The 24,405-nt window shown below is 37.8% G+C and overlaps 1 protein-coding gene across 10 annotated transcripts in view; it reads left to right on the forward strand.

Annotated features, from left to right (window-relative positions):
- AIG1 (androgen induced 1) overlaps positions 1-24,405 on the forward strand; it is a 270,247-nt gene that overhangs the window by 53,512 nt on the left and 192,330 nt on the right. For all 10 annotated transcript variants that reach the window (XM_008006819.3, XM_073022537.1, XM_038000791.2 and 7 more), the window contains exon 2: positions 19,191-19,346. In XM_008006819.3, coding sequence (XP_008005010.1) covers positions 19,191-19,346 — 156 coding nt within the window. The remainder of the gene's footprint in view (positions 1-19,190; positions 19,347-24,405) is intronic.

The following is a 24,405-nucleotide window of genomic DNA, read 5'->3' on the forward strand; positions in this document are numbered from 1 at the left end:
CAGTGGGACTGGAGCAGAGTGTGTATGGGGTGCAGTTAGGGGAAAGTGGCAGTGGCAGGAGGCCGGGAAGGGCCTGTGGGACATGTTGCTAAGGACTTTGGCTTTTACTGGGCATAAGATAGGAAGCCTTCGAAGGAGTGTGAACAGAGTGATGGGAGGATGTTCCCACAACCCAGGGAGACATGGTAATGATGTGGACCAATGAGATGGCCGTAGATGTGGTGCACAGGGTCAGATTCTGGAGGTTATTTTTAAAGATAGAGCCAACAGGATTTGCTAAAGAATGGCATTCTCAGGGTTTAGAGCTGTGTTACTATGAAGCCTGAGTGGCCATCCACCGAGATGAGGATGACAGTGGGAGAAGCAGATTGTGGGGGAGAGCTCAAGGAGTTTGGATTTGCACAGGTTAAGTTTGAGATGCCTGTATGACTTTCAAATGTAGAAGTCTGGTTAACTGGAGTTCAGGGGAGAGGTCCTGGCTAAGGATGAAAATACCAGCATCATTAACATAGAGGCAGTATCTAAAGTCAAGAGTTGATCGGATCTCTGACGTAGTGATTGCAGCTACAAAAGAGAAGAGCTCCAATGACTGAGCGTTGTGGTAACCTATCATGCAGATGGTAGTTGTAACTATTATGCACTTCTAGGAAAATGTGGTACCTTATGAGGTACCTTTACCCTGTTCACTGTGGCCACCTGCAAAAACATTGTGTTTGTTTACTAAATGCTGTCTTCATGACATGAAAAATTGAAGGTTTTTTCCTATCAGGGATTGGATTGATTCAGGCACAAAGATAATTTGGGCACCACTGGAGTTGGGCATAGGCAGTTCTGTTCAGGATGCTTCACAATAGTATTTCAACAGACATAGTGATCTCGGCTTCTGATTTTGTTACATAAAAACACATTGATTCAGAAAAGGACAAAAGGAATGTAGGTCCACAGAGATTAAAACATCACTAGGCTGGGCGCGGTGGCTCACACCTGTAATCCCAGCACTTTGGGAGTCCAGGGCGGGCAAATCATGAGGTCAGGAGATCGAGAGCATCCTGGCCAACATGGTGAAACCCTGTCTCTACTAAAATACAAAAAATTAGCAGGGCATGATGGCCTCTGCCTGTAATCCCAGCTACTCGGAAGGCTGAGCCAGGGGTATTGCTTGAACCCGAGAGGCGGAGGTTCCGGTGAGTGGAGATTGTGCCACTGCACTCCAGCCTGGCAACAGAGCGAGACTCCATCTCAAAAAAAAAAAAAAAAAAAAAAAATCGTTAAAATGAATGTGTACATTATGTACAGTATGCTTTCAACATTAAAGTAAAAAAAATACCCAAAGATTGAACTTATGACAAGGGCCAGTTTTTCTAGGTTAAAGATGGCTTCCAGAAAAATGTTTGTTCAGCCATGCTTTTAGCAATCACTTATGTGTAGAGAGCTTTTCCACGTCTCCTGTATTTATTCAATCAACAGGAATTAGCTTAGCAGCATAACCCAAAGACTTATCATTTATGTTGCTTTATGAATGATAGTGTTAATAAGTAACTAAGTCCTATGATCCTACTGAGAATTTTACAACAAAGAGGGGCTTGAGTGACCTAAATAAAAATCAGTGCCAAGATACTCCTATATGGAACTTCTGGAGAGTGTCCCAAAGAAAGAATTTTCTTTTTTTCTTTTTTTTTTTTTTTCTTTTTGAGACAGGGTCTCGTTCTGTCACCCAGGCTGGAGTACAGTGGTATGATCATGGCTCACTGCAACCTCGACCTCCTGGGCTCAATTGATGGTCCTGCTTCAGCCTCCTGAGTAGCTGGTACTACAGGTGTGCATCACTGCATCTGACTAATTTTTCTACTTTTTGTAGAGATGGTTTCATCATGTTGCCCAGGCTGGTCTTGAACTCCTGGGCTCAAGGGATCCACCCTCCTTTGCCTCCCAAAGAGCAAAAGAATTTTCAAAGTACATAGTATGTTTATCACCTACTGACGAATTTCTCAGATCATGTCTGGGAGCATGCTAGCTACATGGGGATCATACATTTTTGCCTACATATGCTCAATTTAAGTATCAGACACTCCATAAACCTTGCAGTGTATCTCTTTAAATTAGAGATTTTTAAAGGCTCCACAATTCAAAAGTATTGTAATAATTTTCAAAGTATGCCACACTCTCAAGAGGTGTCCATCTATGGGGTGATACTTGGGTAGGGTGAATAAAGTTCACTTCTGAATTGTAGGTAAAAAACACAAGTCCAAAAGTGCACAGGCAGCCAGCTTGTACTTACTGTAATAGATGCATACTTTGGAAGTGAACAGCATTGAAGCATTAGGGCTTTCTATATTCCAGTGGCAGGGTGGGCCTTATAAAACTGCAGGGCCTTCACCTAAGACAAAGATAATACCTATGTGTTTGCAGTAACTCATGGACACTTTGGACGTAGTTTCTAAGGGGCTTATCCCTTCTCCATCCGGTGTTTCTGGACTTCTTCCTGAAGTAAGGACCTTGGGAAGAAGCCTTCATTCCTGTCTGTAACCCCTATTTAGTGCACTGATTGGGGTGCTTAGCACAATCACAGCATAACAAAGAAAAATAATGCCACTAAAAAGGAAGATTTTTCTGATTCAATATTTGAGAAGATTTCATTCAAGATATTTTGAAGTCACAGAAGAGAAGTTGGACTTTGTATATTTACCAAAACATTTTGTCCGGGGCTCAGTGTCAGTAATATTACTATATCCTTTTTTATTTTTATTTTTATTATTTTTTGAGACGGAGTTTCACTCTTGTTGCCCAGGCTGGAGTGTGATGGTGTGATCTCGGCTCACTATAACCACCGCCTCCCGGGTTCAAGCAATTCTCCTACCTCAGCCTTCCGAGTAACTGGGATTACAGGCATGCGCCACTAACACCTGGCTAATTTTTTAATATTTTTAGTAGAGACAGGGTTTCTCCATATTGGTCAGGCTGATCTCAAACTCTTGACTTCAGGTGATCTGCCATCTTTGGCCTCCCAAAGTGCTGGGATTGCAGGCGTGAGCCACCACACCCAGTCCAATATTTCCTTTTTCAAAATAACAGAGGCAGATGTTGTAGGTATTACATATAAACTTCCTCATAGTCGATCTGTAAGTTGGCAAAATTTGATGAACACCTTTGGATAATATATTAGTCCATTCTCAGGCTGCTAATAAAGACATACCTGAGACTGGGTAATTTATAAAGAAAAAGAGGTTTAATGGACTCACAGTTTCACATGGCTGGGGAGGCCTCACAATCATGGTGGAAGGCAAAGGAAGAGCAAAGGCGTGTCTTACATAGGGGCAGGGAAGAGAGTGTGTGCAGGGGAACTCCCCTTTATAAAACCATCTGATCTCATGAGACTTATTCACTATCATGAGAACAGCACGGGAAAACCTGCCTTCATGATTCAATTATGTCCCACCAAGTCCCTCTCACAACACGTGGGGATTATGGGAGCTAAAATTCAAGATGAGATTTGGGTGGGGACACACAGCCAAACCATATTAGATAATATTTTCAGTTTGGCTCTAGGATCCAATGTCAATTATGGCAGAAAAGATGGATAGGGTTGCTCTTGTTTGCCCACTATGTCTTCAAGTTTGTGATTTCTTCTAGCATTTACCAGTTTGAATCATCACCTCTCAGGTGCTGCTTTCTGATCAAGTTGAACATATCATGTAATCTACATTTATTTTTCAAAGTGTCTGAGCATACCACAATTTACATTACATAATCCTTTTCTCCCAAAGATCATTTATCTTCTTTTCCCTTACTTCCCTTCCTCCTTTCCTTCCATCTATCCTTTCTTCTTTATCTACAGACAAAATTGCCACAAAAATGTCACTGTTAGCTATTTGGAGAAGCTATTAAAACCATTTACTGGGAGCAGTTCCAGTGTTTGTCTGGTTAGCAACCAGGGCTTTCTCTGACAACTGTTAAAAGGGTCCAGTTGTGCATGTCTTCATCATTCATAAACCATAGGTATTTTATTTTCACTAGTAAAACCATGTGATAATTATTTCAAATAATGTTATTGTTAATGGCTCTGATTTTTAAAACACTTCTCAGGAAAATATTATATGGATTCACTTAGAAATTGTAAACATCTTTTCACTAAGTGTAATATATCATACTAAGTTTTATGTCAACTTGTTTTTCCTAGCTATCTTTAAAAGTTAGCATAAATTTAGTATGCTTTCTAATGTAAAATTTAGTATACTTTCTGATTTCTAACAAACCACAGTTTATTTTTGTTTATTTGGTATTCTGGTGAAAAAATTATTGATAGTTTTTAAATTAATGTATCTTATAAAGCAGCATAAATTATGTATTTGTTCTGAGTTCTTAGAGCTCTTAGTGGTATTTCTTCCTGATTTTAGATTTGTAAATTTTGTTTCACTTTTTGATGTGTGGGCATTGAATTAGTTTCTCTTAGGAGAAGTTTCCAGATGAGTACTGCTTTTAGAAAAAGAAATGTATATTTTTATTAATACCTGTTGGACCTTCTCTGGAAGGTTTTGGATTTGTTTTCTTTCTTCTGTCCACAACAAAAGTGATGAGACCAGACTTATCCTTTCATGGAGTGCATTCATCAAAAAATTTTTTGTTGTTCTGTCCATGTACAACTTTGACTATTGATGGATCTACTTATTAGAATTGAAACACATACTTTGTATGTTTATGAGAATAGAAATGTAGAAAAAAATCAAAAGGATATGCATCACTTTAATGTAACTCAACAGAAAAAATGCCATAGTTTATATTTCTACTGATGCAAGGTACTCCGTTACTATCCATTGTTTTATAAACATACAGTTTATATTAATAATTGTATACTTATTTGATAGATTTGTAAAATCTCTAATTTTTAGAACATATGTTTCTTTATATTTGATTCTAATTTCTCTAAACTATTTTTTTACCCTACAATTTACAGTAACATAATGGGTACATGAGATTAGTTCTTCATAGTGTTTATCTCCTCAAATCCACTGAGTTTTATCTCATCCACCTGGGAGCTTACTACCATGGCCACCCCTGGATCTCACTGTCATTGACAACAGCTTGACCTTTAAAACCCCATCTGGCACCACAGACTTCCATCTTTTAGTTTGTTCCCTCCCACCTTGGATAGTGCTTGACCTACCCAAGCACTCTTGTTTTCTCTCTCTCCTGACTCCATGTTTTTCTTGACCCATTCTAAGCCCTATGATCTATCTCTAATTATTCATCTCCTGATACCCTCAGTGCCCCAGTGTCTTGTTGAGCTTCCCTGCAAACCCTCAGACCCATTAATTCCCATTGGCATGCCCTATAACCATAGTTATAACAGTGCCCTATAACCATAGTTATGGGCACTGTTGGAAAAACAATCCTGTAACAGGTAGAAATATACTATAATGGCATCCTTCCTTATGGGGCCCTCTGCATTTCCTGGCTATCTTTCTACCAGTCCCAAGTCAGGTCCCCTCACACTCCACTCAGCTGTCTTCATTGCTATATTAATTCTGTAATTGGTAAATATGCATTAACACTACATCCCAGATGTGTGCTAAGCTCTAGGGATATGATGTTGAACTAAAAACTCTCCCCATGTAGTCTGCAAAAGAGTCAGACACTTATAAAGTAGCAACACTAATGATGATTTCATTATACTTGAATCGAGCAGTGAAAAACAAAATGTTGCCTGAGAATAGATTGAGACAGAGTTGGGCAGACTCTAACTTGGCTATGTGTAGGCTTTTCTTACTACTGTTGCCTTACTTTTCCTTATTGTTTACTATATGTGGATTCCTGGGTTAATATTGTTGTTTCTTTCATTTCTTTTCAAAATTTATTTAAATGATATTATACTTTCTCAGTCATTTACAACTGGCTTTTATTCTTCAACATTATGCCCATACAGTTCATCCATGTTGATACATGTTACTTTAGGCAGTTTATTTTCACTGCTGTATATTTTTCTTTTAATATTTCTATTTATTTATCTATGTTGAGTCTGTACGTATTTGAGCTACTTTCTAGTTTTTGTTATTTATAGAATTCTGATATGAGCAGGAAAGGCATGATAAAGATTGATTAATTTTCAATATACAGGTTAAAGTTACCTTCTGCCATTCACTGTGGCCTTCTTTATCTAACACAAGCATCACATATTACTAATAAATGAGCTCACTTTGAATGTTCTACCATATTTAAAACAATAAGATAATGTCTTCATAGGTTTTCCTCATCTACTTTCTTTGGAAGAGGATTGAAAATAATTAAATGTCCAAAGTCAGAAAGATAGAACTCAGACTGCCAGTCTGAATAATTTAAAAGCAAATGTTTTAAAATGATTCTTCTGCAGTTCATAAGAAGAACTGAAATAGTGTCAGCAATGCTACTAGAAATAAACAAAGTCATGGTGAATTACATGCTATCATATATAACATCTTTCAGCTCCAAATCACCCTTCAACACTTTCTGTTCCTTAGTGGACTGGATTTTATGAGCATTTCTCCTTCACAGAGAGGTCGACATTGAGCTTTCTCAGTAAAGAGCACTGAGGGGCCATTGCAGGTGGAAGGGCCTCTCTTACTGTTTTCAGCTGCTGCCCCACTCATCGGTGGTGTAGGTGTAAGGACATCCAGTGTTGCTCTGCCCCAGCCACAGGCAAGGGAATGTGCAGTCCCTTAGTGACTTCACAGCCCCAGCCTGTTCCGGTGACCACTTTCCTGAAGCCCTTCCAACAAGGACACTACATGCTCCAGGTCTCCTGCCCATGGTGGACCCTGAACTCCTTCTGTGCACCTGCTTATCAGTGGTGGCTCACTTGCCCCTGGGAAGGCTGCTTCCTGCTTGCCCAGCAGCTTTGGCTCTTCCAGCAGGCTGCAAACACCTTTTCCAGTGAGGTCTTGTATTGGTCTGTTCTCACAGTCGCTATGAAGAAATACCCGAGGGTAATTTACAAAGGAAAGTGGTTTAATTGACTCACAGTTCCATGTTGCTGGGGAGGTCTCAGGAAACTTACAATCATGGTGGAAGGCAAAGGAGAAGCAGGCACTTTATTTACAGGGTGTCAGGACAGAGTGAGTGCAAGTGGGGGAATGCCAGATACTTATAAAACCATCGGATCTTGTGAGACTCACTATCACGAGAAAGCATGTGGGAAACCACTTCCATGATCCAATTACCTCCTCCTGGTGCTGCCCTTGACATATGGGGATTATGGGGATTACAATTCAAGGTGAGATTTTGGGTGGGGACACAGCCAAACCATATCAGGTCTGAAGCCCATCCTTAGGGAGGAGGTCCTTTTCCAAGTTTTGTTTTATTGGGATGCTCTTCCTGACGTCCAGGGTACCTTTTATAGTTTTCTTTACATTTTATTTAGGTTTCAGAGAGATCTAGGTCTTTAATGATATTTTTAGCAGTTAAATTATCTTCTGTTGAAGAAAATTGTCAACATGAATAAAAATTTAGTGGGACAAAATAATTTACAAAGTTAGAAAATTTAATGCACTTCAGAACATTATCAAAGATGCAACATCTTTTTCCGCCCCAATATTTGCTTATCACTATTATTGTGCTTAAATCTAAATGTCATATACTTAGCAAAAGGAGATACTGCTAAGTTAGAGGTTAGGCACTGTAAAGCATATTCACCTTTGTAGCAGAGTATACACTGGTTTCATAGGGTGCCTTTCTGCATTAGTAGTTTACTAAGTGCTTTGTACATAGCAATCAATAATTATTTGTTAAAAAAATCAATGGTATATTTAATTCAGTGTTCAAAAGTTCATGCTAATATTAATAGTGTAAAAATCTTTCAGCCTGTAAAATTTTTGAGTAGCTCATGGTATCAGCGTCTGCTCCACCCGGGTAACTGAGGAAGCACGGTCAGAACACCCTGGGGGAGAATTTTCTATCATTGTTTGCAGATTAGAATGGAGTCTCTGGGAAGGTCCCTGCTGTGTATTTATCCAGCAATTGAGGGAACATGGCGTGATTGTACCCATTACTTTGTGAAGAATATCCAAATGCCTTCTTTAGACGGTTGTTGTTCTTGCTACTTCTATATTAAAAGCAACTATGTGATATTGTAATGAATTATGTTGACAAGCTTTCATTCCCAAAGCTGCTTATCTATGTACATTATTTCTGACTGGAAAACTTATTTTTTTTCCTGCCCGTCTGAATGAATTGCTTGCCAGTGGTGACTTATGGCCTGTTTCATCGATTTTCAGTAATGAGATGGAGCAGTATGAGGTAAATATCTATGGACAAAAGGAGGGACTCTAAATCACATTCTGCAAACCACACATTTGATGGTGCAGTTAGCCCATCTCCTCAAAAATGTTTGTGGTGAAGTTTCCTTGAAAAAGCTTGGGCTTAAAGCATGTCACTTAGATGACAGATTTAGAAAGAATTTCGGTCATTAGAGTGAGAAGTCCACTTTGGCTCAGTCAGGCTAACCCACTCCAAGGGTAAGAGAGGATAATTCACCAGGCAGTGCATCTAATGGGCATCATCTGAGTGGATGAGGGAGAGAGAGAGAGCCTGTGGTTCTTTTAAATGCATTGATTTTTCTACGGAGTAGCAGTCAAATATGTAACTGATCATGGACTCCAGGTAAGTGATGATGGACTCCCCTGGTTGTAGAATTGCTACCGGATGTTCAGATATCTCAGGCAAAGAAAGCAGTGAAAACAAAGGCAAAGGAAATCCTCGTGGGATTCACTCCTCTGGTTTCATACTGAGTCACTGTCTCTCGGGGATGAAGTACCTTTGGAGTTCACTCTTGATCTTGATAACAGGGAGAAAGAATTATGCACTATTAAAAAGAAAGATAGCTGTGGAAAGGGGGATCCCTTGAAGATGGTGTTTTATAGAACTGCTATTTTATGGCTTTTATATCCTTTCCATGCATTATTTAACTTATTTTAGTCTTTGCTGAACATAGATACTGCCTAGGTTGCTTTCCAGCAAGAACTGCATTGAAAGTTTTATGAACTGAAAACAAAATAACTTTTTCTGCTCTAAAGTACCACATGATATATGACTGTAGTAGAAATACAGGAAGGTCTCAAGCTCACACCATTTCTCCAAATGTGCTACTTACATTTCTGCGTATGACAAACTACTCTCTCTGTCTCTCTCTTTCACACGTATGTAACTATGTATGTTATATATGTACCTATATATATCTAGATATATATAGTCCCTACTTGTGCTCCCCTACTCAGACAATAGTACATATATATTTGGTACTATATTTGGAACTATATAGATACTATAGTCCTGAGTAGGGGAGCACAAGTAGGGAGGTCTACAAGTGATATCTATCTATCTAGACATATGTGACTTTTATAGAGAGATTTTATATGTAGATAGACTATTCCTCTCTGGATTACATATAAATTTATTAAATGTCACATAATACTTTATGTTCTCTAGTTAGAAAAGAGACCAGGTAGATATTTCTTCCTTATCATTTCCCTTTTAATTGATGGTTTTATCCTCATTTGGGGACTCTTCCAGGCCTTTCTTTATGACACCAATAAATCTCACTGCCTCTTTCCCATCTGTTCTCTCCACAGTTTTCCTTCATTCCATGATCCATGTCACTCCATTTTCCGTTGCTGCCCTTCTCAGCATTCCATCTTCTTGTTTCTTCTGTCTGCTGTGCCTAAAATGAACTTGAAAACGTGAACCATCTTCAAGACAAATCTATGGTGTTCTTTACATTAATTTTATAAAAATACAACGTAATCAAAATGTGGAATACGTTGGCTACCAGTCACTGGGGAGCTTATGGCCAAAGGTCAAGACAAATATACTCTGGCCTTTTACAATTCACACAAATAATGATTCCATTTCTTACTTAAAGTGCTGCTTTTCTTATTTTGATGCATTCTTGTGTTTTGCCTGAGTTTAGTCAATTAGGTAGAAATGTACAAATTAGCAACTAATTAAGGACATAGCTTGATTTTTTTTTTTTTTTTGGTGCTGACCTTTCTTGTTTTATTTTGTTGTTGTTGTTTTTGTTTTGTTTTGTTTTTTGAGACTTGTTTTTTGAGTCTTGCTCTGTCGTCAAGGCTGGAGTGCAGTGGTATAATCTTGGCTCACTACAGCCTTCACCTCCCATATTGAAGCGATTCTCATGCCTCAGCCTCCCAAGTAGCTGGGATTACAGGCACGCACCACCACCACCATGCCCAGCTGATTTTTGTATTTTTAGTAGAGATGGGATTTCACCATGTTGGCCAGGCTAGTCTGGAACTCTTGACCTCAAGTGATCCATTTGCCTTGGCCTCCCAAAGTGCTGGGATTACAAGTGTGAGCCACCACGCCCAGCCAAAATTAAATTTAGTTGAGGATATTGAAGATGATGTAATGGGATGAAATAAAAGTAATTCTGGATAAATTATATCACATATGTTTTAGGAATAAATGGTAGAAGTCTAATGAATTTGTCCTATAGTACAAACAGGATTGTAATAGTTTAGTGCTTTCCAGAGAAGAAAAAGAATAGAATATCAAATTAATTTAATCAAAACCAATTGTGCATTTCAAAAAAGATAAAGACATGAATGGAATTTGAGTACACTTCCATACTTACGAAAATGAATTTAAAATCTAAAATGACTCAGTAAGTCAGCTATGATTTCCTGACAGGGAGAGTTGAGGAGGTGTAGAAAAAAGATGGAGAAGGAATTAAACAGTAGAGAAGATTTTAGAGAAATGAATACTGAGTGACTCCAAAGTAATCCTGGGATTTTTGTTGTTGTTGTTCTGATCTATTACTATTTATATTTCTTGGAGAGACATGATGCATTTGACCACTTCATTTCTACATGCAATGTAAAATAATAAGAGCAACTAGCCTGCTAAGAACCCAAAGCCAGATGGTGTATATGTGTGTCATGCTGAGTTGATGGTTTGGAAGTGCCAGCTCTGCAGAATGGCTGGAATTGAATAATACTTCAAGGTAATCCTGCTTAAGATCCACTTGTGCATCTCCATATAACTTTTACATTTTTAACAGTTAATTTAATGAATTTTAAGTTGCAATGGTCAGCAGGATTCGTGTAGGCAACAGAAAAACACACATAAAATGTCTGTAATGGGATTTGTAAACTGTCAGTTCAAATCAAACTCTTATAAAGTGACAGAAACCTCAAGTGTTTTAATGGTATTGGCAAACTGCTTCTTAAATAAGCAAATAACCAAAAGTAAGTTTATGCTTCTTTCCTGAGAAGGATAGACTGTTTCATAATTTTTAGAGATTATCTTTTGAGGACTAACCAGTGTGAATTAAAGAAACAGTAACAAAACCCAAACATTTCCGCTTTGTCTCCTTGTGTTTAGAAAACAAGAAAAAATGGCTGGGCATGGTGGCTCACACCTGTAATCCCAGCACTTTGGGAGGCCGAGGCAGGTGGATCACGAGGTCAGATCGAGACCATCCTGGCTAACATGGTGAAACCCCATCTCTAACAAAAATTCAAAAAATTAGCTGGATGTGGTGGTGGGCACCTGTAGTCCCAGCTACAGGAGAATGGCATGAACCCGGGAGGCAGAGCTTGCAGTGAGCCGAGATCATGCCACTGCCCTGAGCCTGGGCAACAGAGCAAGACTCCATCTCAAAAAAAAGAAAATAGGAAAAAATCATTTTGTAGTACCTCCTTCCCCTGACCTCCATGTACACTCTTTGGGGAAGTCTTCTTAGCAGTTCAGGTGAGGTGGGGGCCGTACTATAGTCCCAAGTAGGGGAGAACAAGCAGAGAGGTCTACAGAGAGTGAGGGAACTGCTGTGTTAGATGACACCATTGGGTAAGAAGATGAATCAACTGTAGAAAAGTGTTAAGACTTCATTTGTACATACTCTTAATTATATAAATCTGAGAAAGTGTTGCTTAGACTATTACATTTAGATTTGCAGAAATTATCTTGTTTTTTCCCTCTCCTAGAATTCGAGATTCTGTTTTTTCCTTTTTTTCATGTTAAAGTTCCTTCCTATTCCTATTCCTTTTCTTTTAAATCTTTATAAAAGCAACTATTTCCCAAGAATTAGTAAATTACTTATTTATATAAAAAATTATTGAGTAATTTAGTTAAATTGGATTCTTCTTCCTCTATTTTGGAGGTCTCATTTTAGGTCCATCTATATTTAAGATCATTCTGTCTTCTTGATTAATTGATTTTTTTTATCAGTATGAAATGTTCCTCATTATTTTTGGTAATATTCCTTATGTAGACAAATACTTTTTTTTTTTTTTTTTTTTTTTTGATGATGTCTCCCTTAGTCACCAGGCTAGAATGCAGTGGCATGATCCCGGCTCACTGCAACCTCCGCCTCCTGGATTCAAGTGATTCTCCTGCCTCAGCCTTCCGAGTAGCTGGGATCACAAGTGCGCGCCACCATGCCCGGCTAATTTTTGCACTTTTAATAGAGACGAGGTTTCACTGTGTTGGCCAGGATCATCTTGATCTCTTGACTTTGTGATCCACCTGTCTCAGCCTACCAAAGTGCTGGGATTACAGGCGTAAGCCACCACGCCTGGCTGATATATACTTTAAAACAATTTAAAGTTATCTTTTTATTGAGACCCTGGCTATCCTGAGGTTTGTGAAGTAGAAAAGTCTAAGGTCTCACAAAGAAAAATTTATCTCCACAGTGTTGCTGACTATGAAGGCTCAAAAGAGAAAAAAGTGTTCCCTACTGTATGCTTAGCTTGCTCTGGAAACCTACTTAATAAAAAGAACTTTTGAGGCTGGGCGTGGTGGCTCACACCTGTAATCCCAGCACTTTGGGAAGCTGAGGTGGGCAGATCACGAGGTCAGGAGTTGGAAATCTGCCAGTCTGGTCAACGTGGTAAAACCGCATCTCTATGAAAAATACAAAAATTAGCTGGGTGTGGTGGCGCATCCTTTGAATCCTAGCTACTGGGGAGGCTGAGGCAGGAGAATCACTTTAACCCAGGAGGCAGAAGTTGCAGTGAGCTGAGATCTTGCAACTGCACTCTAGCTTGAGTGACAGAGTGAGACTCTGTCTCAAGAAAAAAAAAAAGAATTTTTAAATTCAGGGGTACATGTGCAAATTGTTACTTAGGTAAATGTGCGTCACTGGGGATTGTTGTACAGATTATTTCATCACCCAGGTATTAGCCTGGTACCGTTAGTTATTATTCCTGACCCTCTCCCTCTTCCCACCTCCACCCCTCAATAGACACTACTGTATGTTGTTCCCCTGTCTGTGTCCGTGTGTTCTCATCATTAAGCTGTCAGTTATTATTGAGAACATGCTGAAAACCTACTTTAATATTAGTGTAGTTACTTCAACTTTCTGATGGTTAGTGTTTGCATTCATTTACTTTTAACCAACTTAACATTTATACTTACATGCTTTTTTGTTTTGGTTTGGTTTTTAAAATCCAATCTGATAATCCCTGCCTTTGCATTGGAGAGCTTAAACCATTTATATTTAGTATAATTACAGACATTGTTGGGTTAAGTCTGATATCTTAGTGTTTCCTTTTTGTTCCATTTATTCTTTCTTCCTTTCCCCCAATTTTTGACTTTTTCCTGAATTAATTTAATATTGCTAGTATTTCATTTTGTTTCCACTATTGGCTTATTAGCTGTGGGAGACCAAATTTTTAAAATGGCCCCCAGAGATGATCACACTAATGTCAGGAACCTGTGAATATGATGAGATATAATTCCTTTCATTGTGTTATGATATATAGCCTTAAGAAATGAACACTGTCCAGGTGGGCTTGATTATATCACACAAGTCTTAAAGGCAGAGAACTTTTTCAAGCCAATGAGAGATGAGGAAAGCAGAAAGGAAAGTCAGAGATCTGAAGCATAAGAAGGATTCAACATTCTCTTGCTGGCTTTGAAGATGCAAGGGACCATGTACAAGGACTGGAGAACAGACACGAGGAGCTGAGAGTGACCCTAGCCAACAGCCAATAAAGAAACACGAATCTTAGTCTCACAATGTCAAGGGACTGGATTCTACCAACCTGAATGAGCTTGAGTGTAGATCTTTTCTTTGAGCCACATAAGGGCCTAGCTTGGCCAACACATTAATTTTGGTGTTGTGGTACCCTAACCATAAAACCTAGAGTAACCTTACTGGGCACCTGAACTACAAACTGAGAAGTAATATATTGTTGGTGTTTTAGCTGCTAAGTTTGTGGTAATTTGTTATGCAGCAGTGGACAACTAATACATTGGCTAATCCCCTCTATTCTTTTAATGGTTTCTCTGTGGTTTACCATATTCATATTTAACTTATCACAGTCTGCTGCCAACTGATACTATACAACTTTATATGTAATGTAAGAACCTTAACAACTATATACCGTCCATTCTTTCTTTCTTGTCCTTGGTGCTGTTGTTATTATAAATTTTACTTCTAAATATTGTTAAAACCTCATAAAATAGTTATATTTTTGCTTTAGTTAATTATCATTAATAAATGTAGAAATTAGAAAAGTAAAAATCTTTTGTATTTATTTTCATGTGTATATTATCCACATCTATTTTTCAACAATTGTCATTGATCTGTATACATTTCCATATGTGATATCATTTCTTCATTCCTCTCATATATCATTTAGTGAAAGTCTAATCATAATTAATTCTCTCCGTTTCTGTTTATCTGAAAAAGTCTTTCACCTTTGAGAATGTTTTCTCCCTTATAAAACTTAAAAGATATTGTTTCACTGTTTCTTGGCTTGGATCATTTTACACAAGAAACATGTGTTAATTCTTTTTGTTCTGTATGGTGATATTTTTTTTCCCTCCAGTGGCTTTAAAATGTTCATCTTTATCAAAATTTTATGAAATTTGATTACACTGGTCATTGATGTGGTTTTCTTTGTGTATACTCCACTGTTGAGCTTCTTGGATCTGTGGGTTTATAGTTTTCAGAAAAGTTGGAAAAACTTCAGCCATTATTTCTTCAGTTTTTTTTTTTTTTTTTTTTTTTTTCCTATCTGACCACCCTTTTCTCCTTTGGGTCTCCAATACACATATGTTAGACTGCTTGATATTTTCTCACAGTTCACTTAGATTGTTAATATTTAAAGTCTTTCTTCTTTCAGTGATTAATTTTGGACAGTTTCATGTTTTCTGTGTATTCAGTTTTTAATCTTTTCTTTTTCAGTGTCTCATCTGCTATTATTTCCATATAGTGACTTTTTGATTTCAGATTTTTTTAACTTTTGAATATTAACTTTGATTCTTTTTAATATCTTATTTCTCTCACTATTTTTATGTCTTCCTTTAACTTTTTGAACTGATTTAATTTAGTTGTCTAATGCCCTTGTCTACCAATTCTAATATTTCTGTTATTTCTACATCTGTTTTTATTGAATGGCTTTTCTTATGGCTAAGGATATTTTTCTATTGCTTGACATGTTCAGTAATTTTTATTGGATGATGACCATTGTGAGCTATGTTACTGAATGTCTGTAATTTGTTATCTTCCTTTAAAGAATGTAGAATTTTGTTTTTAATAAGCATTTAAACTACTTGTAGATCAGTTTTTTTTCTATTTGTTTGAGGGCTATTTTTAAGTATTGTTGGGGTGGATCTATGTTAGCCTTATTCCAGGGCTATGTTAGTACCGCTATTTAGGCATGAGATTTCTTGGGTCTCTACTGAATGCCTGTTGTAGCCAATAAGCCCTCTCCTATGTGATTAGTCAGAACTGGAATACATCTGTATCTTGAATGAGCTTTGAGAATTGTTTAGCCGATTGCTTGTAGTAGGCAGACTTCTAAAATGACCCCCAAAGACATTCACCTTTGTGTATTCCCCTCCAGTAGAGTTTGGGAAGAATGTGAATATGATTATTCTTGTAACGACATTACTTCATATGGAAAAAGGAAAATCATCTAAGATGGCCTTGATTTCATCTGGTAAGCCCTTTAAAAAGAGATTTATCTGACTGACTGCTGAGTAAAAAGTCCAATATCTGAAAAGGCTGGTTCATATATTTAGTTCAAATGTCTAGTTGTTTATGGTATGAAGGCAAACCTGGTCCAGTTACTGTATCATGGAGTTTTTAGGTGAACCGTAGTAGTGAATTCACTTGTCTTTGGAAGGCATTGCAATAGCTTTAACCAGAACTTTCCTTCTTGGACTTATCCTCCATCATGTTTCCTTGCTTTCCAGGCTGCATAAAACAATTCAGTGGTCTCCAGGTATTTATGCTTTATCAGTACCAAGGCAATATTCTATTTCCTTTGCCTGTAAACCAAAATCCCACAGAAATTTTACATGTAATTCAGAAACTAGGTTTTTTGAGCTTCCCAAATCCTATTTTTTGTCAATCTTTAAAACTAAGGGATATTGACTTAGAAGGGAAGGATTTGAAAGAAGCTAACCAGCTATATTTCAAAAGAATAAAAACCACTCTCTTTAAACTTTTATTTGGAAATATTTTGCACCAATGAAATAGAGAGAGAATAATACGATCAATTTCAGTGTGCCAAATAACCAACTTAAGAAATAAAATATTATTTGTACAGTTGAGGCCCTGTACGGATAATATTTCCTCCAATCTTATCCTTCTCTCTCTAGAGGTACCTTAATGAAATGTTATTAATTCCCACGCATTTCTTCATATATTACTTCATATCCCTGCATCCTTAAATTTATCTTTTCGTTTTTTTGAAATTGATTTTAATTGTGTTGGAACATACTATTCTTTCCTGGTTTCCTTTTTTTTTTTTTGGTTTAACATTTTGCTGTGAAAATAAAATGTTTATATTTCTTTAGATTTCCATTGTATGAATATAATACAATTACTTATCCAGTCAACTATTAAGAAATATATAGTTATTTCAACTTTTTTGAGGCAATGAACACTCAAATTAACCTTTGGTAGATATGACTAGTACACATGTATGAGAGTTTCTGTAGGGAATGCTCTTTATAATTATATCAATAAATAAATAGAGTATGTCTAGTTGTTTATGGTATGAAGGCAAACCTTTAAATTACTATAGATGATCCACAACTCAGAATTTTTGACTTATTATATTTCAACTTTATGCTGGTGTGAAAATGATCACATTCAATAGAAACCATACTTTGAATACTCATGAAACCATTCTGTTTTTCATGTTCAGTACAATATTTAATAAGTTACATGAGATTTTCAACATTTTATCATAAAATAGGCTTTGTGTTAGATGACTTCGCCCAACTGCCGGCTAATGTGTGTGTTCTGAGCACATTTTAGGTAGGCTAAGCTAAGCTATGCTATTCCATAGGTCGGGTATATTAAATGCATTTCCAACTTAAGATATTTTCAGTTTGCTATGAGTTTATAGGGACATAGCTGCATCATAAGTTGAAGAGCATCTGTAGATATTGTCAGTTGTTTTTCAAACTGGTTGTCCAGATTTACATTCCTACCATAAGCTTTCTGGTTGTTCTACATCTTTGTAACACTTGGTATTGTCAGAATTAAATTGTAAATAATTACACTGGTGAAAAATGCTATCTTATTGTGGTCTTAGTTTGCATTTCCCTGGTTAGTAGTCACCTTTTTATGTTTACTAGCTAGATTAGCATGAAGATTATTATGCCCTGGTAGGGTCACTCCAGTTTAATCAAACTCTATTAGGGCCAACATAGAGATTCAAATATCTAAAGTCCTAAGATATGAAAAATAGAAAGATATGAATAGAAGTATATAAAAAATAGAAAATAGAAATTTTTTCTAAGTATGAAATTATTCCCTGAGTCATTTAAGTTATTTCTAGCTATCAAAACATGACTCTTGCCAACACCTCTATTGTGTCGTTCTCAATTGTGGCAGTCTTAGCTTCTCTTACTCTGGTTTTTCTGGCTGTAGAAAGAATGACAATAAACCTTAAGTCACTGAAGCTAAAGAAAGGCTATGTTATGAGGAAACATAGAACATTACTCTGGCTAAGACTGACTAATAATAGTAAGATTTAGTGAACTCCAGAAAGCCTAGGTTAACAATTTCAGTGTTCTAGTGCTGTGCTAAGTGATGGAACCAAATACTTTTTAGGATCCTTCTTCCCTTGTGAGGACCCTATCCACAGAGCGTTCACAGACTTTTTCTACTGCCAATGAGGAAATTTACCAAAAAAGGTACTTGCTATCTTTTCTAAAGAGCCAATGAGTAAAATTGTGTCTTTTGCAAAGATATAATCTGTAAACTATTTTCAGTAGGAAAACAGCCAGAAAAATTTTCCTGAATCTATCCTTGGTGCTAATTGGGTATGACTTTGTGCACAGGAGATACATTTTCTGCCCTTTCCATAATTTGAATGATCATCTGCCTAGCTGCATTACAGTATGGTGCCTGCAGTGTTCTCCCTCTGCAATAGTCCAAGTAAATGAAACATAGCTGATCTAAATGCTTCCGTTTGTAATTGATTTGGGGAATGTACAACCTGTAGTTTTTTTGTGGGGGCGGGATTGGAGAAATGGTATGGACATCTCTGTTTATATTACTTTGGAAATATTTTATTTTGATAAAGACTAAAAACCTGAGTAGGAGATCATTTGGTTCAAGTTTGACAACAAAAACTTGTTTCATATCAGCCTTAATTATTACATGCAGTCGATTTTTTTTATGACTCAAGGACCCACTTCCTACCACTTCCTTTGGTAGAAGAAATATCTAAATGTAAGAGATGAAAGCGTAGGAAAGTTTTTCACATTTAGACTGAATTGTCCTATTATTCGGACCATCCTCACCCTTTTGTTTTCACTTCTTAGAAGTTTGTTAAAACTCACTAGTTATATTGACTAGTAGAAGCCATAGACCTGACTTAGACTTGACATAGTAGAAACCATTACAAACCATAGACGTGATGCTTTAAAATAACGGTCCTGCCAGTTTGATCGTTGATATTGCTTTCTGTCGGGCTCTATTTAGATGTGTGTGTCCATACATGTTTTGCACTCGTCCCGAGGTGAGTGAAAATGGAAGTGGTGTTTTAAAGATGAACTTTCTCTATACTAGCAAGTTGTAAATGTCTGTTCTCTATTTCTAGGAGCAGCTCTTTAAAATATGCTTCTGATCCTTTCTTATCAGATGTCATGTTGTACACCAGCAGCTCATTTGCTGTTCCACAGCTTGGGTCTCTAGATCTTAATGACTCATACTGATTGTTGTGCCCCTACAGGTTATCCAGGCTGTCTTTTTTGGCATCTGTGTGCTGACTGATCTTTCCAGTCTTCTGACTCGAGGAAGTGGGAACCAGGAGCAAGAGAGGCAGCTCAAGAAGCTCATCTCTCTCCGGGACTGGATGTTAGCTGTGTTGGCCTTTCCTGTTGGGGTTGTGAGTATGATGGAGGATGCATTTCACCACAAAAGAAACTTGGCTCTTACTTCAGACTTCTAAGAGAAAAAAAAAAAGAGTTCATTATAAAAGGTTTCTGTATTATTAGTTTCCTAGAGCTGTCAGTATCATAGATGTGGTGACTTAAACAACAGACATTTATTTTCTCATAGTTCTGGAGACTGAAGTCTGAGATGCAGGTGTCCACAGGGTTCGTGTCTTCTGAGGCCTCTCTCCCCTTGGCTTGCAGATGGCACCTTCTGACTGTGTCTTCACATGCTTGTCCCTCTGTGCCTGTCTTTGCCTAAACTTCCTATTTTTATAAGGCATAGCAGTCATATTAGATTTATTTTAGGGCCCCCTAATGACCTCATTTCACCATATATAATCACCTCTTTAAAAACCCATTCTCCAAATACAGTCACATTGTGAGATTCTGGAGGTTAGGAATTCCACATATGAATTTTGCAGAGGACACAATTCAGTCTATAACAGTTTCTTAAGCAGCCCAAACTTGAAAGGTAGTGTCCTTGGGTCAACCAGGCTAGTATTTTTTGAACTTGGGAGAGGAAATCAGTATTAGCTCATACTTCTTCAGTTACCCAACTGTGCCATTAGCTACTATCACTGAAGTAAATGCCTCTTAATGTTTGGGTCTGTTTTGACTTCATTGATTTTCATTGTTTTCAGTTAGATTCTCTCCATAACTCAACTTCCTTCACAAGTCTGTTAATTTTCCATTATCTGCACATAAACCATGTTTTTTAAAGGCCTTCAGAGACTCTACTGATTTTAACCTCTGCGTAGCCAGGAGAAGAAGAAGAGAACTCATATATATCACAAATTGTAAAGATACGTAAGGGGTTGTTATTTAATTCAAATTCAGACCTTTCATTTGCCAGCTGATTTCAGGGAAAAACAGAAGTCTCAGTGATGTGGTCTAGCACATGCCCCAAGTCCATTGTAGGAAGAGTCAGAAAGTTGTTCATAAATCCTTCCAGTGGATTACTCATATTTGTCAGGTTTGTAGCTGGTAGATGGGCCTACATGCTTGCTTTAAGACCAATTAGTAGGCACTCAGATGGTCACTGAATTGCTTTTTCTCTGTGCCAAATTGTATTTTCTTGAATGCAATAAATAGCCCTTAAGCCTGAGAACAACACAATGGCCAGAGAGCATTATAATTTGGTCACACTCCTCATTCCCTCATCCTTGTCCTCTGAAAATTTAAATGAGTACTCAGATTGAAGCTAACCAGCAAGTCTCTGAAATTCCATTGTTTAGCATAGCAGAGTTTTATGCTTTCCATATTACTTAATATTTCCTTCTTTGGACTTTCCAAAAAAAATTCAAATACTTTCTATCAGAATAATCATCTAAGAGAAAATTTCCATTAGCATAAAGCACAAAAATATATACTTTCTGCATAAAAGAATTATCTAGAAAATATAAGTCTGTGTGTACATGTATATGCATCTATATCTAATATATAGTATATGTATATATATTATATATATCATGTGTACTTTTTTCTTTTTTAACATTTACTCCTTTGAAATTTCTACAGACATGTCATTGCCTGTGGCAGCCTCGTTGGCTAGAAGGACTACAATAGTAATACAATAAAAAAGTAGGCCGGACGCAGTGGCTTACGCCTGTAATCCCAGCACTTTGGGAGGCTGAGGCGGGCAGATCATGAGGCCAGGAGATCGAGACCATTCAGGCTAACACAGTGAAACCCTGTCTCTATCAAAAATATGAAAAATGAGCTGGGTGTGGTGGTGGGCGCCTGTAGTCCCAGCTACTCGGCAGGCTGATGCAGAATAGCTTGAATCCGAGAGGTGGAGGTTGCAGTGAGCTGAGATCTTACCACTGCACTCCAGCCTGGGCGACAGAGCAAGACTCTGTCTCAAAAAAAAAAAAAAAAAAAAAAAAAAAAGTAAATATAAGTACAGTGTTAACACGTTTTCTCTTAGCTCCCTTCTGTATGTGGTATTAAATTATGTCTCTACAGGGAAAATTTCGACTTATTTTGTAAATTTTGCTACTCTCCTCAAAAGCTCATGGCATATGCCCTTTAGATATTTTTGACCTTCCTTTGGGGGAAAGTTTTGCACCTTCCTGAAGCTTGAAGTATATGTCAACTCTCAGTGTCTTTCCTAAAGTTACTCCATGTATGCTTCATGGTTTGTAAAACAAGTGGTGGCCTTTTTGTTTAGTTGTTTGTTTTAGTACATCTGATATTTTCCTCCATCTATCACTGTCTTCGTTGTTTTGCCTATGTTTTAGAAAAAAGAGGAATAAAAGAGCCTTTCATCCCCACTCACCCCATCCCTCTTAAACCAGAAGTCCCAGCATCATGCTTTCATGGCATGTGGGTGCAGCTGTCCTAGTGGCTCTCTGACAGCCCGAACAGTCCTCATCGCTGTGACCATGGCCTCCCGTGTCACTCAGCACATGGAGGGGATCAGTGCCCTTGAGAATCACAAAAGAAATCAAAGAATAGATAAGGAATTAGAGATGTGTAACTCACTGATGTGTTTAACTCATTTTTTTTTTTTGGCCATTGATATTTTGTAGTCACTATTTCCATCTTTCGTAATCATCCCTGTTATTGTGAGTCACTGTTCCCTTCATAGTTACTAGTCTATTATTTTCCTAAACTTTTTAACGTTCCTTTCAAAGAAAGTGACATTTCTTTTTCTCTTTCCACCCCTCCTTTCTCTCCCTCCTCTCCCCTGTTTTAAGAAGAATCTAGGTCAGTATTCTCTAGAAATCATCATATGTTTTCTACTATTTCTGTCTTGCTCTGTCATTTGATGTTTTATATCTGTTTATGCAGTTTCCACCAGACTTTTCACTCTAATACACAGAAATTCATTTTGAGGCCAAAAAAAGCCTGATAAATTGTTCCTTCCCAAATCTCATTGATTTTATTGCAAAGTCATATTTACAGAAGATATGAATGTGCCTCTGTACAAGTATTTGTGTTCATCTGTTCTCACACTGCTAATGAAGACATACCTGAGACTTGAGTAATTTATAAAGGAAGGAGTTTAAATTGACTCACAGTTTCACATGGCTATGGAGGCCTCACAATCATGAGGGAAGGCAAAGGAGGAGCAAAGTTATGTCTTACATGGTGGCAAGCAAGAGAGTGTGTTCAGGGGAACTCCCCTGTATAAAGCATCAGATCTTGTGAGACTTATTCACTATCATGAGAACAGCATGGGAAAAACTCCCCCATGATTCAATTACCTCCCACTGGGTCCATCCCACGACACATAGAGATTACGGGAGCTACCATTCAAGATGAGATTTGCATGGGGACACAGCCAAACTATATCAGTATTTTAACACAACATTTTTTTTTCACTAAAACCTTTAATTTTGTGATTTTTTCATCTTTCTCTCCCTAAAGTTATTTCCTACCTTTCCTTTCCAAGGTGCTGTGTCTTTGCTGTGACTTCAGAGCTTCCCCTATCCTTTACCTTTTTCCCTATTCCCCCAGCTGCTCAGAAGGGTCCAGAATCCTGCTGTAGTTTCATTCTTATGACTTATGACTTTCTTCCTTATTAAAATGAAAACTCTCCCTGAAGCAATGCCACAAGGAATCACTTGAAGAAGCATCATATTTACTTTTTCTGTGCCTCCAGGCCTGGAATGTAGGTGCCAACCTGGAGGGCTCATTACATCAGAAGGATGGAAGAGCATTAATGGCCAGGAACTGATGGAACCAGAATTATGCCTGTAGGAATCTGTAGCATAAAAATGCTTATCATGTGTACAGATGATTAATGATAACATTTACAAGTAAATGTCTTCATCATTTTGGTGGACACAGTCAAAATCCTGAAGAGCAAAATTCTTAAGCACCCTCTCTGTGCCAGGGGAGCGCCAGGCATCCTACAGCTGCAGGTGCAGAGCCTCAGCTTTGGGTCCTCCTGTGGTCCCCAGAGGCCTCCCCTGCACTACCACCCTAACTGCTGGGGCACTGCCAACCTTGCAGAGTGCTTCCCTGGCTACTATCTACTGACTTTCTTTGTCAACTGCCTTTCTACTTTTTGTCAGTCAGAAGTTGAAAGGGAAAGCAACATTATTTTTGCTTCATGGTGCAGGCAAAATGGCATCGGGCATAAAAAGAAAGTAAAGAGTGAATGCATTACGTCTGTACAGCTGAATTTATCAACTTTGTACAAATTTTCCTGAAGAGATCTATTGGCCCCTGAGCTTTTCCTGATGCTCCCATTATCTCTCTCTTTCTCTCTCTCTCACCTCAGCTGAAACCATGGCAGCAAGAAAGACATGGGTGGGTTATCTGGGATTTGTATTTTCTGCATTAATGCTTCCTCCAGTAACGAGGTTAATTGAGAGTTGTCAGTAATTGCTTTATGTGAGCATGAAGCCCTAAATATGATTTTGTGACCCATGCACCTAATGCATCCACGTCAGGCTCTCTCTTCATCTCAAGGATACATAAAAATCATGAAACATTCCAATCAAAGATAATTGGAGGAAAGTTTTATTTCAGCATAACCTTGAAGAAATCAGGCAGGATTGCTTGAATGAACATGGCATGTATCATCCTGATTTGTGTAGATTCCCATAAATACAAAGCTGGCCTTGATTAGTAATGCTAATGGCCGGAAACCACCAGCACTCCCAGAGCCTTGCAACTAATTTTGCAAGGATAACCCATGGGAGGCTCTTCTTACCATGTGCAGTTTATTTCTGAACCCTGTCACCCTTTTAAAGAATCATTACAAATAATTCTATGACATTATGTGGTCTGGAAGCACTGAAGTTTATTAGGAGCAATCAGACCAAGAATGTCTTTTGTCTCCTGTGAGTTTGTTGACTTTTGTGTTGGCAGATACCATTATGGCTAAGAGACTAGGTTTAGACTTTTAACCACAAAAGTAGGGGGGCATGACAGAAGAGCAGAAACAGCAAATAAATAAATAAATAAATAAAATATATATATCTATGAATTTAATGACTATGAAAGTGCCTCTCTCAGGAATCCTAAATGTGTCTCCAACTGCCTACCAAAGAAGCT

This window comes from Chlorocebus sabaeus, chromosome 13 (assembly GCF_047675955.1).
Source record: "Chlorocebus sabaeus isolate Y175 chromosome 13, mChlSab1.0.hap1, whole genome shotgun sequence".
NCBI classification, from domain to species: domain Eukaryota; kingdom Metazoa; phylum Chordata; class Mammalia; order Primates; family Cercopithecidae; genus Chlorocebus; species Chlorocebus sabaeus.